Below are 14,154 nucleotides of genomic sequence, written 5' to 3' on the forward strand. Positions count from 1 at the left end.
TTTTGTCAACTAAATTTTGCATTTATCTCACGACGACATAAGGAACAAAAATTATCTGAATATATTATTCAAATATTTTATTTCTGCAAATTACTTTACACCTGTTATTATTGGCTCATCAGGTTGAGCTACATTCAGAACGCTGATCATGTTTTTACTCCCAACTACATTTTATCTCCCCACAGACATCAGTGGTCCAGAGAGGAATGCATTCTGCAACAGGTCAGACTGGGGATCTGTGCCAGCTTGTCCTCAAGGGTGTCTATCTTGCTTGCCTAGATGTCTGCACTGGACTCATGCAACCGCAACCGGTTTTACCTGATATGGATCCTGTTTGACCGAAATGAATAAATGAAAAATAAGGCTGAGGTTAAACGCTCAGCTGGAGCCAAGCTTTCAAATTCACGTGTTCCCTGTCCCACCAGGAAAGTTAGATATGTGGGTTCCCCCGACCCTGCCGTTTTCCCTAGTCCATCTTAAAGGTTTCAACTTCCCCTGAGGGCACTCCTTTAGATTGTGGTCTGGGGTCAGGATTGGAACAGAGTTGGGTGACATTCCTGGTAGGGTAGAGGGGACGACTGGTCAGGTAGAAAACTGCTCATTTCCTCCTTTTTTCCCAGCTCGGGTGGGCGCAGCGCTGGAGTGAGGAGCACGCGCCAGCCCTGTCCGGCTTTGGCCTCCTGACCCAGACAGCTCCCAGCGCGAGGGAGCGCGCGGCAGAGCCCAGGGCCCGCTGCCAAGAGTTCGAGTCCTCCCCGATCCGGATGTGATGAAAAGGAGCAACAGAGGGAGAAGTGTTTGAGAGGAGTGTAGGAGTGGTGGAAGGCGGGAAAGAGAGACAGAGGGGGGCAAAAGTCCTCGTCGGAGAAGAGCTGGCCAGAGTGAGCTGGCTGGAAAGAGGGGGCGGAGTGCGCGGAGTCAGAGCCGCCGCCGCCGCTGCCGCAGTTGCCGCCACTGCGACGTCTGGGCTGAACCCTAGGGAGGCGGGAGGGACGCGCAGGGGCGGCCGCCGCCGTCGTCAGGCCACCAGGGCGAGATGCGGCCGCTGCCAGAGCCTCGCTAACTTTCCGGGGCGGAAGAGGAGGCGGAGGAAGGGGCTTTGAGCGACTGGGGGGATGCAGAGGTAGGTGGCCGAGGTAGGTGGTGGCACCCGGCCGGGACCGGGGGGGGGGGGTCTGACCTCCTCCTCCAGCTTCTCCTCAGCCCGATCTCTCTTCCTACAGCCCCCTCCCAACACCCCCGGGCTCGGCCGCTGTCAACTGTACTCTGAGCAGTTTTCCTCGCAGGTTTCATATCAAAACTTCCCCGGGGAGGAGTTTGAGGGAGGGAAGCGGAGGGGGAGGGAATGTCCCGCAGGCGGAGTGTGCTCTTCTCTAAAAACATTTTTTTTTTTTTTTTTTTTTCGTCAGAAGCAGTCGGTTCCCTGCACTCGACACCTAGCAGGCCTTCCTCCGTGCGCCCCGCGGGGCGGCGAGCTAGGCGGCGGCGCGGCGGGCTCGGTGCAGCGGCCCATGTCCAGCGCGGGCGAAGCCCTGGCTCCCGGGCCCGCGGGGCCGCAGCGCGCGGCCGAGGCGGGCGGCGGCCGGCTGGGCTCCCCCGCCCAGGGTGAGTGCGCGCTCGCAACTTGTGAGCTTCTTTTTCATTGTTGCGTTTTAAAGTTGGGTCCCCGGTGTACTGATGGGGAGGGTGGTTTGGTGCTCTGAGGACCCATTCCCATCTTGTAGTTGTGAACTTTTGCACAGTTCGCGTTACTCAAGCGAGTTCGCCCAGGATTCTTGCCTTAGATCAACAACCGGATAGGAGGGCGGGATGGGCTGGTCCCTCCACTCCCCCTTCCTTTGGTTGCGGAGAAACAGGATGACAGGATTGCTTCTTCCTTAAGCATGTGCATTTCTGGGCCTAAGACTCAGAGGTATGGGCTGGGAAGCATTTCCCTAGGTGTCCTCAGTCCTGGTGCCCTCAGATTCAGGATGGCCTCCAGCTCCCCAACGAACATGTGTGCGCTCTCCTTTTCATCTGTTCCTTGTGGGTACTCTGCAGTCCGGTTGATAATCCAGGTTTCTGTGACCAATTACTTTGGAATGACTCCTGCGTATGTTTTCAATAATTGTTTTGCTTTGAAATAAACAAGTATTTTAAAAGAAACGTTTTCCAAGAATGAATTAGATCCTTTGTGTTCTTCCAAAGAGAAAATACTACTGTTTCTTGGGAACTTCCATAACAAGCTTTTAACAAAGTTAGACAACATCTTTCTTCTCTTGGAGGTAATATCCTTAATGTTTTCATTGGGTCTTACATTTTTTCATACATTTTTCTTTAAGGACCATTTTAATGTAAAGGATTCTGAGACTGATAAACACGAAATAATTTTCCAGGACTCTAAAATATACCAAACAGTCTTGACTTTAAGCATATCTGATAGCTACCTCCTACCCCCATAATAATGTAATGAGTTTCTTGGTTTTTTGCTTTTTCTTTTTTTAAACTACCAAAAGATGGAAAAGAAGTTAATGTTCAAGCCACACTAGATAAAAGCAGGAAACATCCATGGTTAAATTAAAATGTTCTGGCATCCAGGGCTGTTAAATTGAATTACATTTATCATTTGCTTTGAAAGAGTGACTCATTTTTTTTCTAAACAGAAAAAATAAAAATGATTAGCTGCAGAAAAGCAGAGAACTCGAATGATAAACATATGTTTTCCCAGAAGCAACCCATGTTCTACACATTGTATTGTCAACACAATCATTTTCCTGTCATTAGGCATGTCCTCAGTAGTCATATCTACTCATTGATGGGCTGTTTATGCTCCCACTTGAGCTGTTAATCACTATTGTTAAACAATGCTTATGTCAAAAATCAACATCAAACACCCAAGGAAAACAATTTGATTTGGAAATAGTTAATATGTGTGATATTCAACTTTATTAGTATGCATTTTTAAAATCAGCTGGAAGAATCTGCAATAGTACTTAATGCACCTGTGTTATGCAAAGCTGCCTGGTGTCATGTGATCTGACTTTAAGAAGCAGGGCATCTAAAAGGGCCTGAAGTAGAACCTTTGCTGTATGTAACACACAGGCTCTCAGACTGGAAACTAGTAATGTATATATCAGAAAATTACCTTAGCTTCAAGAGGAACATTGTCATACACTGCTTTTTTTTTTTTTCTTTTAATTCATTTAATTCTGAAAACTTTAAAGAATAGAGATCTATTTAATTATAGATGTAAGGTTGATTTTTTTTTAAAGAAAATCTTCAGTATCTACTAAACTATTGTATTTTGAACAGGTAGGTTTTTGTAACGTGTATTTTAAAAACTTTATTTTGGAGTGAGTAGGTAAGTGAGAAAAATGTTTTAAGAAAGTTAACAGAAAATGACATTTAATGAAGAAGGAAGTGAACTAAATCTTCCCATGAAAAATTAAGCAAATTTGCAAGTATGAACTTAAACATAGATGTTTTTTACATATCTAGTATTTTTGCAAAGAGATATCCATACTGTATCCCAAGGCATAAGACCTTAAAATTGGAAGTAATTTAAAGATCCACAAGTCTGTACTCCCCAACAAATAAAGCATTCCATTCTATATCCTTTCAGGTGGTGCTGAGAATCCTACAGTATAGTTCCTTCTACTTTTTAGATTTAGGAATTAGAAAAGGTGTCCTTATTGAGAGCACAGTTCTGTTTCTTAAAATATTCTGCATTTTTGTTGTGATTCTGAGGGATTTACTATTACTTTAAAAACATTAGAGAGCATGGAAATCTCTCCTGTGTATTTCAAAGATTGTTATAGAGCAAGGACAAGAGCTCACATGCTACAGGCTGTAAGAAGGAACCAGGACAGGTGTCAGACAATAGGAAACAATGGGATTTCAGAGAACTGGAGAGCTCATGGGCCAGGCGGCCACACTCTTTAGCTTTAACCAATCATTGCGATGTGAGTTAATAACTTCTGATATTTCAGGAGATACTGGAAGTTGGATTTTTATGTGTTATTTCTCCATTTCTAAAACTTGCAAGTTTTAGAAATTACTAAGTCTAATTTTTGTGCAGTTCAAACAAAACTACACCTGCAGGGTATGTGACCTGTCAGGAGTGATTTGTTACCTATATTACTGAAATTAGAAAATAAACAGGTAAACGGGACATATAAAATGATTTCCCTATTTGTGACTAAGTTTTCTTTTGGTTTGTTTGTTTTATTTTGTTTTGTACCAGGGGTTGAACCCAGACGTGCATAACCACTGAACCACATACCCAGCCCTTTTATATTTTGAGACAAGTTCTCACTGAGTTGCTTAGGGCTTCTCTAAGAATCTGAGGCTGGTTTTGAACTTGTGATCCTCATGTCTCAGCCTGCAGAGCTGCTGGGATTATAGGTGTTTGCCTTATGACTAACTTTTAAAATATTGGGCTGTCTTCTTATGTGAAGATTCAGTACAAATTCCTTGAGAGGTGAAGAACAATTTGGACCACATTGGATTCTGAGACAGAATGAGTCTTACATATGGTTCCTCCAATTGTCATTTTTGTTTTCTTTTTTAAGAAGCACTTTAAACGTCATTGTGTTATGAAACAACATTGAAAATCTAAGTGTTTGAGCTTTGGTGCAGTAGTTACTAGAATTTGTATAATTGAAAGAGACTTGTAATTAATTGCTTCATTCATGCATTTGTGACTTGTAAACTAGAGGGATCTTGAGAAAGAATTTAGTAGAAGGTGTTCATTTTTTTAGGTGAAGGAAAGGGCATCCAAAGTATTTAAGTGACTTGACCAAGGTCCCATACACAGAAGTAAGAGATTAGGTAGACGCACACACTGTAAAATATATGTCATTGTGATGAATGTGGTTGAAATAGAGAATCAATACAACTTTTTCATCTGGGGCAGATGCATCAGAGTTAATAGGCTTTGGATATTGTGAATCACTTGAGCCTGTTTCTGTCCCCACCCCCACCACATTGCATTTGCCAAGATGTAGACTGTTGGACTCTTGAGTGCTGGAATATACTTTAATGTGATAATGTGTGATTTAATGCACTCTTCTCTCTTGGGAGAGTCCTCTGAGACTATTAGGCGGACTTTTCATAGCAGGATGCAAAATGCCAGTGAAGTTAATTAAAAATAATCTAAAATAGAAGCTAGGGAGAGAATCTTCAAGTTGAAATTACATAAGAAGAGCTTTGACTTAGAAGCTTAGCTGAGTTGTCAGGAGTTTATAGTGGCTAATCAGATTTCCTTTTTGGGAAGCCTGTTTATTTCAATTTATATAAAGTATGCTTATGCACATCAGTATTCTTATACTTTTGTCATATTGTTTTATCCTTTTAAGGATGACATTTCCCAAAACGTGTTATCTTTGGACAGTTTCTATCCCTGGTCCTCAGCTGGGGATGATTTTGCCCTCCAGGAGACATTTGCCTCTCTCTGGAGACACCTCTGGTGGTCCTTATGCAGTGGAGTGTGTGTTCCTATTAAGAAGGGACCAGTAATGCTGCTCAGCATCCTCAGTGCACAGGTTAGGACAACCCCACACCCAAGAATGATCCGGCTCCAAATGTCATCAGTGAGCAGTGTTCAGCTGGAGAAATCCTAACCCTAACCCTCTCTCCCTCTCTTTCTCTGTTTACTGACATCTGTTACTTTACACTGGCCTTACAAAATCAGATTCTCAGGGTGTGGGACCAAAGAATCTGCATTCAAACAAGCTCCAGGAGTTCTCTAATTCTAGCTGAGAATTGTTAATTTGGAGGCACTTGTAAAAAGACATGTTGTGTTGAGGGATTTTATGAACAGGATAATCTCCTTTTTATGTTAATTTTTGGAGGGGAAAGTCTTCAAAAAGCTCTAAAATAATTTCCTTTCAGCTTCCAAAATTTAAATCATATCACTCCAAGTAAACACTCTGCTGATTCTCTTCAAATTTTTATCACGTATACCAGTTCATACACAAAGTACTTCAGAGAATTCATCCTGTAAAAACTGATTTGTTTTCAAAACAATATGTACTAAAATAAAATATATTTTGAACATGGTAAGAGAAGTACAAAGTAAAAGTTAAAAAGTATGAGATAGTAAGTAAATGGGATTTTAATACTTTCTTTCACGACTTCAGTAGATATTCTTGTCCCGCTATCCTACACTTTGGAGATCCCAGCATGTAATGGTCCTGAATATCCACATGAGTTGTGTTCATTTGCAATTTAGACTTTTGGAACCTGGATTATGTTTTTTCATAGAAACAGTGATAAATTATATTTAGCTCCATAATAAATCTCAAAAGATTGTTGGAATTATATTTTATTAAATTTTTATGTCTATAATGGTAAATCCCAGAGAAATTAGTATTGCAACTCTGACAGCCACGTATAAATAACCAAGAACAAAATTAAAGTGAATAGAAGCTGGTTTAAAACACTTTCTGAATATGAATGATTATGAAAGGACGGGCTTAATTAGAAAAATAGAAGGTGACTTGTCTGGATTTGGAAGAGGATTCAGGAGCATTTTCAAGCACCTTACAACTTTTTTGTTTGTAAAGGAACTAATGTTCATTTTATAATTTTAGTTCTAGAAGTGCAAGGCTTATCAGAATGGCAAATTCATTTTCTATTCCTGAAGAAAAAGAATCACATGAAGAAGAGAAGAATGTAACTTGGGAAAAACTAATAAGAGGAAGGAGGGAGGTGGGAAGGGAGATAGGAAGGAAGGGATTAAATTTAAGAGAACATTTGGAGAGGTTGAGCTGTTTGAAGTGATGACTGTGCAGAAATGTTCTAAGGGATAACATGGTGAGACCTGAGCTTGTGGTTGGCGTGTGTAGAAACAGGTACTATAATAGAGGCACAAAGAAAGTGTGAGGATAGAACTTTGGAGAGAGAAAGCACCATTAGAGGGGGATTTGGAAAAGCCTCAAGAAGAAGTTTTAATTCTAACTAGGCTGGTTGTAGGCCTCAGTGTTGTGGAGATGGATGGTAGAAAGCAAGACATGGAATGTTGGGTACTGCACCAAGAACATTTTATGGTCCATATGGAGGAACAGAGAATGAGTGCAAAGATAGGGGAAAGTCAGTTTCAGGAAACTTGGTTCTCCTGCTGAGGAAATGGTATTTTTTATGTATAAAGGAACATTTTTCTTGTCGGCAGTGGTGAGCCATTGAAGGTTCTTGAGAAGGGGGAAGTATCAGACCTGATACGTGTTTTTAGGAAAATAAATCTGGTGACACTTGGAGAAAGGGGCAAGGGTAGAAATGGCAATCTTCGAGGAGTCCATTTCAGTGGGCTGCCAAAAAAGTAGTGGACCTAGGGCAGCCTCTGTCAAAGAGGAACAGAGGAAATAGATTTAGGAACAACAACAGAAGCAGAATAGAGCTCTAGCTAGTGTCAAATGCCTTCTTGGACATCAATTTTAACTTGATCATCTTTGAGTCTCCTGAGATTCACATTGCTCACATTTTGATGAACTGAATTCATATGATTGGGTAAAATATTTAATATGGGAGATGGGGGAAAGCTGGAAACTTAAGGTAATACATAGGTTTGCTTTGTAGCCTGAGTAGAAACATCAGGAGCTGTTGAGTCCTTTTTTTTTTAATTTTAATTTTTATTTTTTGGTTTTGGGGATTGAATCCAGGGGTACTCAACCACTGAACCACATCTCCAACCCTTTTTTGTATTTTATTTAGAGACAGGGTCTTGCTGAGTTGCTTAGGGCCTCACTAAGTTGCTGAGGCTGGCTTTGAACTTTCAGTCCTTTTCCCTCAGCCTCCCAAGCTTCTGGGATTATAGGTATGCACCACTGCACCCCACTTGAGTCTTTTGACTAGGCTGATTCCAGGGAACTTGTCCTTAATCATGAGGGCCAATAGGCAGCTGGAAATGAGAATTTGTAACTAGGACAGTGGTGAGGGTTAGACTCTGAGGCCAAGAATTTACCATCACGTTGCTGATGAGTGGGCACAAGAGCGAGGGAAAGGACTGAAGACTGAAGTTTAGGAATGGATGTGCTCTAGGGAGGAATAGTGAAAATAACAACAACAACAACCAAACTACAAAAAGAGTTCCTAATGATTCCTCACAGAAGTGTTGGACATTTGGTGGTTATGGAATATAATAAAAGTTGTCGTTAAAGAGAAACAGATGTAAGGAAGGCCTCTGTTGAGTGGATGGAGTGAACACTCTCCCTCCACATGAATGGGAGGAAAGCCAAGGGATCTAGAAGTAGGCCAAAGGTGACAGGGAGAGGGATGGAAGGATGTTACTGTGGGTTTTTGTAACTGAAAGAGTAAAATTCTTGAAGGAATTCTTTACCAGTTTTTGGAAAGAGAGCAATGTATCCTTTTGAGATGGTGCTGGGAGAGAGTGATTGGTGATAATCCAGAAAAAATCTGATCTAAAAAAGAGAAGGAGACTACTGAAGGCCTCTATCTTCTCAGTGAAGTAGATGGTAACATTTGCTGAAAGCAAGGGAGGTTAGGATGAATGGAGAGATTGGAGATATGTGGAGAAGATTTGGAAGAGTGAAGAATTCAAGAGGGAGTCACTTGGGGGCAAACAGAGCTGCTTAGTAACACTTGGGGCTTACCTAAGAATGAATGGCATGAATTCCAGTGGATATGGGTTATCATGGTTGATTGCCTTTCTCAGAAACAGCACATGGGAGCTTGGGAACAGAAGCAGAGAGAATGGATTTTGAAATTAGCACAGGGTTGGATGTTGGCAGTGTGGAAACAATGTGAGGACAAGGGACAGATATCATGCATGTGTGGGAAGACTTTGTTTGTACTAACTGACCTTGTTTTCCAGGCAGGGTAGAGGAGCCAGAGAGCCCAGGGATGCAAATGGCAAGCTAAAATTTATGGTCAGGGAAGATTATGCTTGTTTGCTTAGTTTGGTCAGTCTATGGACAAAAATTTAATATATATGATCCAGTGACCTTTACAGGGCTGCTAGGGAAGGCATGGAATTTTTGGGTGTGTAAGGGCTTTTCCTGTTTCTTTGAACCCTATTTCCTGGTTCTTGTTGAGGTGATTTCATGGAAAGAAAGCCGAATAACAGAATGCAGTTATTTTACTAGTATTATATTTTTATAGTCATAAAAGACTGGGGGAAAATAAGGAAACATAAATTGACCCAATCTAATGTTATGCCATTTGCAAATGGAAGATTACTTAGAACAATAACAAACAACAGAGGAAGATTCAATCAAATTGTTTTTCTGAGATAATGTAAGTATTCCCCTGTGATAAAGGCAGAAGATAAATCAACTGATTTCTGTTTCTACTTCTAAAAGACTTTATTCAGTTTTTATTAAGAGCACACTGATTCTGGACTGTCTAGATTCTAGATTTTGGAGAGTGTAATGTTGGTGATTCATTGGAGCAAATCGAAGATGGTGTAGCCTTTTTCTCTCAGTGCTGTATATGAGTCAGTGTTTCAGATGTCTCTCTCTCTTCTCCCTCTCTGTCTTGCCGGTAACACTTTCCTGAAGTTACTTAAACTCTTAATAACTTCTTTTCTCATTAGCATGCATGTCCTGAATGAGGAAAGCTTTTGAACCTTAAGTCTTTGAAACTGAGTTATGCGTTCCATTGTGTAGGCTCATTCTGATCACTTTGGGTTCCCTGAGTAGGAACTATGAAAGAGTGTAACATGAATTCAGTTTTGTTTGTGGTTTCTACTCCCAGTCTACTTCTGTTTTCAGATTCACACCCACATGATCTGAAGTAAGATGATTCATATACATGTGCCTTTCTGTCTGTTTTTTTAAAGGAGTCCAAGGAATAAAGTCTGAAATTGATGTTTATGGTAACACAAACGTTTTCCAGTTAAGACATTTGAAAGGGAAAACCCTGTCTACAAATATATTTTGTGTTTACTATGTACATCTACTATGTCCAGGGTCCTGTGAAGATTATGAATGTACAATACATTGTTGTGCACTGAAGGAATTTCTAAACTAGTTGAGAGAGGATGAAATATGAATCTCTAGCAAATTAAATTGCAATCCCTTATTTAAATATCAATTCAAGATTACAACAAGAACATATGACAAATTAGTTGATGACCAGTTGCCAACAAACTGCTGACATCATTCTGGAGCTAATACACTTAGAGGTTGGGAGAGAATCTCAGGATGTGAAGGAGTTAGTTTTTGCTGGGCTTGGAGCATCTAGTGAACTCAGCTGAAAAATACTCAGACTGTAGTTTTTTTTTTTAATTGTGCAGAGTTGAGCACTAAAAATAATGCAACATGTGGTTGAGTACGTGACAGGCACTCAAGGCTAAGTGGCAGAGTATGAAGGAACCAGCCCCCTCTCTTTCCTATCTTTTCTCAAATGCACACTCCTGCTCTTTTTTCATGATGGATGCCCTTCTGATCTCTGGGGTCTCTATGAACATAGACCTACTTTGTTCTTATTTCTTTCATCACCCAAGGAACATGCAGGATTTTGGAAGGGCTTTACTGTTTGTCTTTGAAATAGAAGGTGAAATTATCAAGCACAGGAGTTTACAATATAAAATATGTACTATGTGAGAATAACCATCAATGTGCAAATGAGTGTAATTCTTGATCTAAGGAGCAATATATTCAGTCTTTCTGATGTGAAAGTAATTCTGATTGGAGAGGAAAGAAATTGAGACATTGGCAGGGACATGGAGATAAAAGTACAGATTTGGGAGAAATTTGGAAGGTGTATGTAGCAGGATCTAGTACTTGATTAATGTTGCAACAGGAATTAAGGGGGAAATACAGTTAATGCTGATTCTGTAACTATCATGGACTGAGATGCAAGCCATAGTCGGAGGACCAGGCAGGGAGAAAAGCATAGTGACAAATTGTGGGGAGTGTTGAATTTCAGTGGCTAAAGATGGTACCTCCACATAGGATATATCTATCCAGGATAGTGGATCTACATGTTCTCATGCTGGAGGAACTGAAATGTGGAGTTACTGAGATTGCAAAGACGGTATCACGAAAAGATAGCTTTCTAGTGGGCTTAAAGGAGAATCCAGAGAATGCTAGCAGAGTCAAAGCCAGGGAGGACAAGGTCGAGAAGATGTAAGGCCTGGCTTCTGAATTAAATGAGAAGCTTCTGGATTGGGCATATATGAGAATTAAGAAGGGACTTAAAACCAAATCCATATCTATCATTCTCAAATCTAAGAAATCAATTTTAATACAATACTAGTTTACTCATTATTATCTTATTTATGCCTTTACCTCTTGGAAACCATCCTCTCCGACCTCTGTTATTTATTTACTTCAAGTTTAATCTCCATAGCTTTGAAATTCCTTTACGGATTAAAGCAGCCCCTTTGATTTGCTTTTGATTTTCACTGGCCATCATTCTTGTAATAAAACCAAATAAGGATGGTTTCTGCGCCTAACCAGAAAGCCAGAGAGAGAAAGTGTTCCTGATCAGATAACTCTTTGAGAGTTAACAGAAATGCTTTTTAAACAGCAGCACTTATAAGAATGACTCCATGAAAGACTAAAGATGGGTGTTTCCTCATGTTTAAAAGGGGAAGATGTAGAATGAGGCACATAGACTGCTAATTAAGGGAGCTGCAGAGACTTGGTGTCTGGAATTCAGCCACCAGTTATACAAACTCTATTGTGATAGCTTTCTAGATAAGATCAGGAAGATTCTCCTGCCTTTAAGAGTAAATTAAATGTAAAACATCTGAAAAACCATCCAATTGAGGTTGTTTAACACAAGGAAGGTAGAAGAACACAGCGCTGTCACATGAAGTGAGGGTGAGCCCTCGCTTTTTTGATTTGTTTACTTTGTTTGGTTTTTCCAAAGGCAAAATATGATGAATCAGTGAAAATGACAGGGAAGTGGATTTTAGCCAAATGTGAGGAAGGTCTCTGAATAATTAAAGTGGAGTAAGCTATTTCTTCTGAGGCTATTTCCCTACCCCTAACGTGAGTCTGCTCTTCTTTGGGCTGCTGGGTGCTAAATTCATGTCATCGGGTTATTCCAGGGACCACAGAGAGCATAACTCCAAATTCCAGAAGCCTATGAATGTTTGGCTCTAGCATGAGCATACTTATTGGCTGAGTAAACATAATTGAACCTGGATTTAAGGAGGTAGGAGTTTCTGTGTCTGTGGGTCAGTCATCCTGAAAATATATTCTTAGCATAAGGAACTTAGTTTCAACTTAAAAAGTACTGGCGATTAAGATGACTGAGATAATGTGTTCTGGTCCCCTGAATCATGTTATCTAACTTCCCTTACTTTTTCTTTCTTTCTTTCTTCTTTTTTAAGTGGAAGTTGCAGAATTTCTACTCCTCCCCTCACTTATATAGAGCCCTGATTTATTCTGATATATTTTTTACAATTGTAACATTTTGTACCTATTCTTGTACATTTATATTATATTGTATGTTCTGTTTATTTTGTAATTGTTTTATACTTTCCTTATGTATATGCCTTCCTTTTCCTCAAATCCATAAACTGATAAAGTCAATGTCTCCTCCCCTCCACATTCTTTTGAATCACACCCTAAACTTCTAAATTGATAAGAAGCCCTTTGAAGGAATACATTTTAAGTCTTGCTCAGAACTCTAACCACTTTTCAAAATACTGGTAGCAATGAATTCATTAAATTAAGTTGATTGAAGCATTTAACCATTCAACAAACATTTATAATATATCTGTAATTGCATAATAACTTTTTTGTGTTTACAAGATTATGGAATGTTCTGGCCATGCTCAATCATTTGTTAAAAATGCTTTAGGCATTGAGATTTTGAGATTTTAATCCATTTTAGAACATTAGACAAAATAGGTTAGTTTTGCTTTGTTCCTTAAAGGTCATGGGACTCAAGGTTTTTTTTTTTTGGATCAGTAAAGAAGTAAAATTCCAAAGCCTAAGGGCCTTCCTGAAAACTGCCTTATCTTTGGTTTTTTAAAGGTTACATTTGGGGAGCATTTTAGAATTTCCACATTTTTGAGCCTCTGGGAAAATCCAAACTCAGTTTTTTACTTTTCTGAGAGATTGTAGTCTCAGATTACTTGAGATTCCATAAACTAGAATGCACATAGATTGTAATAATGCTGGTGTTTGGATGGAAGAGTAAAAATAAAATTGTTCAAAGCAAATTTGTTTATAGAGAAAGGAAGTATAGAGTTTTGAACAGTAGCAATATATGTATTTTGCAGATTATAAATGATCTGTCATAGATTATTATCAAATATTTAATTGAAGAGTATGAGACCTAACAAGCAGAAATCCCCAAATTTATGCAGAAAGAGAGTTTCTTATATTCCTTTCTGTAAAATAGATTTATACTGATTAAGTTTTATGAGGCTTTGTAATGATTTCTGCCAACTATCCTCATTTATATACTCTTTTACTAAGTAAGCAAATAAAATATGGATAACAAGTAGAAAATGTATTTGATGATTGGTTTGTGAGCTTATACACACCTTTGCCTAGTTCAGTAGAATATTTGAGGTGGCTTATGAGAGTACATTTAAAGAAAAGATTAAAACAGAATAATGGAAAATGTGGGTATCCTAGGAGATCTAAGCTTGGGAAAAAAATCAGAAGGTAGAGATATAGATTCAATTTTGTTTATAAATTTGAGTTAAAAAGAAAGTAATATTTTTATATCTAGACTTACATTGTCTACCAGGAAAATAAAATAGCACACATTTTCAGAGAAAACAGAACATTTTTTGTGCAGTCTGCAAAGAGATCATTTGCAATGGTTTTTCATATAGGGATTACTAAATGTATACTTCCCTCAACAGCCTCCCTGTGATTTGTTTTTAGCAGGTTTTTAAAATATGCTGTATGTCATAATATTTAATGTAATAATAATAGCCACTGTGAATGAGACCTTGCTCATTCTGCTTTCTAGGGTTAGGGTCATTTCTACGTCGACCTTACGAGGTAAATACTGTTGTAATTCCCATTTTGAAGTGAAAGATTAACTTGCCCAGAATTCATATCCTTAGTGGTGGCCCAAGCTCCTTGATTTCAGACCCTGTGCAGAGAAGGACTTAGGGGTAGCATTTCTGCCTCAGAGACTCTAATGAGAATTTATTTTATTCATCTGGAAGAATTCACATATTTGAGCTTTTAAATTGCAATATTGTCCCTATTTCTTGGAAAACTATGGCATGTTCAGAAC

The 14,154-nt window shown here is 39.4% G+C and overlaps 1 protein-coding gene across 3 annotated transcripts in view; it reads left to right on the forward strand.

Moving 5' to 3' along the window:
* The first annotated feature begins 776 nt into the window (after positions 1-776).
* Positions 777-14,154, forward strand: part of Mdfic (MyoD family inhibitor domain containing) — an 88,598-nt gene continuing 75,220 nt past the window's right edge. Inside the window, exons 1-3 of one of the 3 annotated variants that reach the window (XM_027926499.2) lie at positions 777-1,123; positions 1,224-1,286; positions 1,410-1,605. In XM_027926499.2, coding sequence (XP_027782300.2) covers positions 1,512-1,605 — 94 coding nt within the window. In that variant the 5' untranslated portion in view covers positions 777-1,123; positions 1,224-1,286; positions 1,410-1,511. Of the gene's footprint in view, positions 1,137-1,223; positions 1,287-1,409; positions 1,606-14,154 lie in introns of all 3 variants that reach the window. The other 2 variants (XM_071612721.1, XM_071612715.1) reach the window with 2 other exon arrangements.

This window comes from Marmota flaviventris, chromosome 1, assembly GCF_047511675.1.
Source record: "Marmota flaviventris isolate mMarFla1 chromosome 1, mMarFla1.hap1, whole genome shotgun sequence".
Classification (NCBI taxonomy): domain Eukaryota; kingdom Metazoa; phylum Chordata; class Mammalia; order Rodentia; family Sciuridae; genus Marmota; species Marmota flaviventris.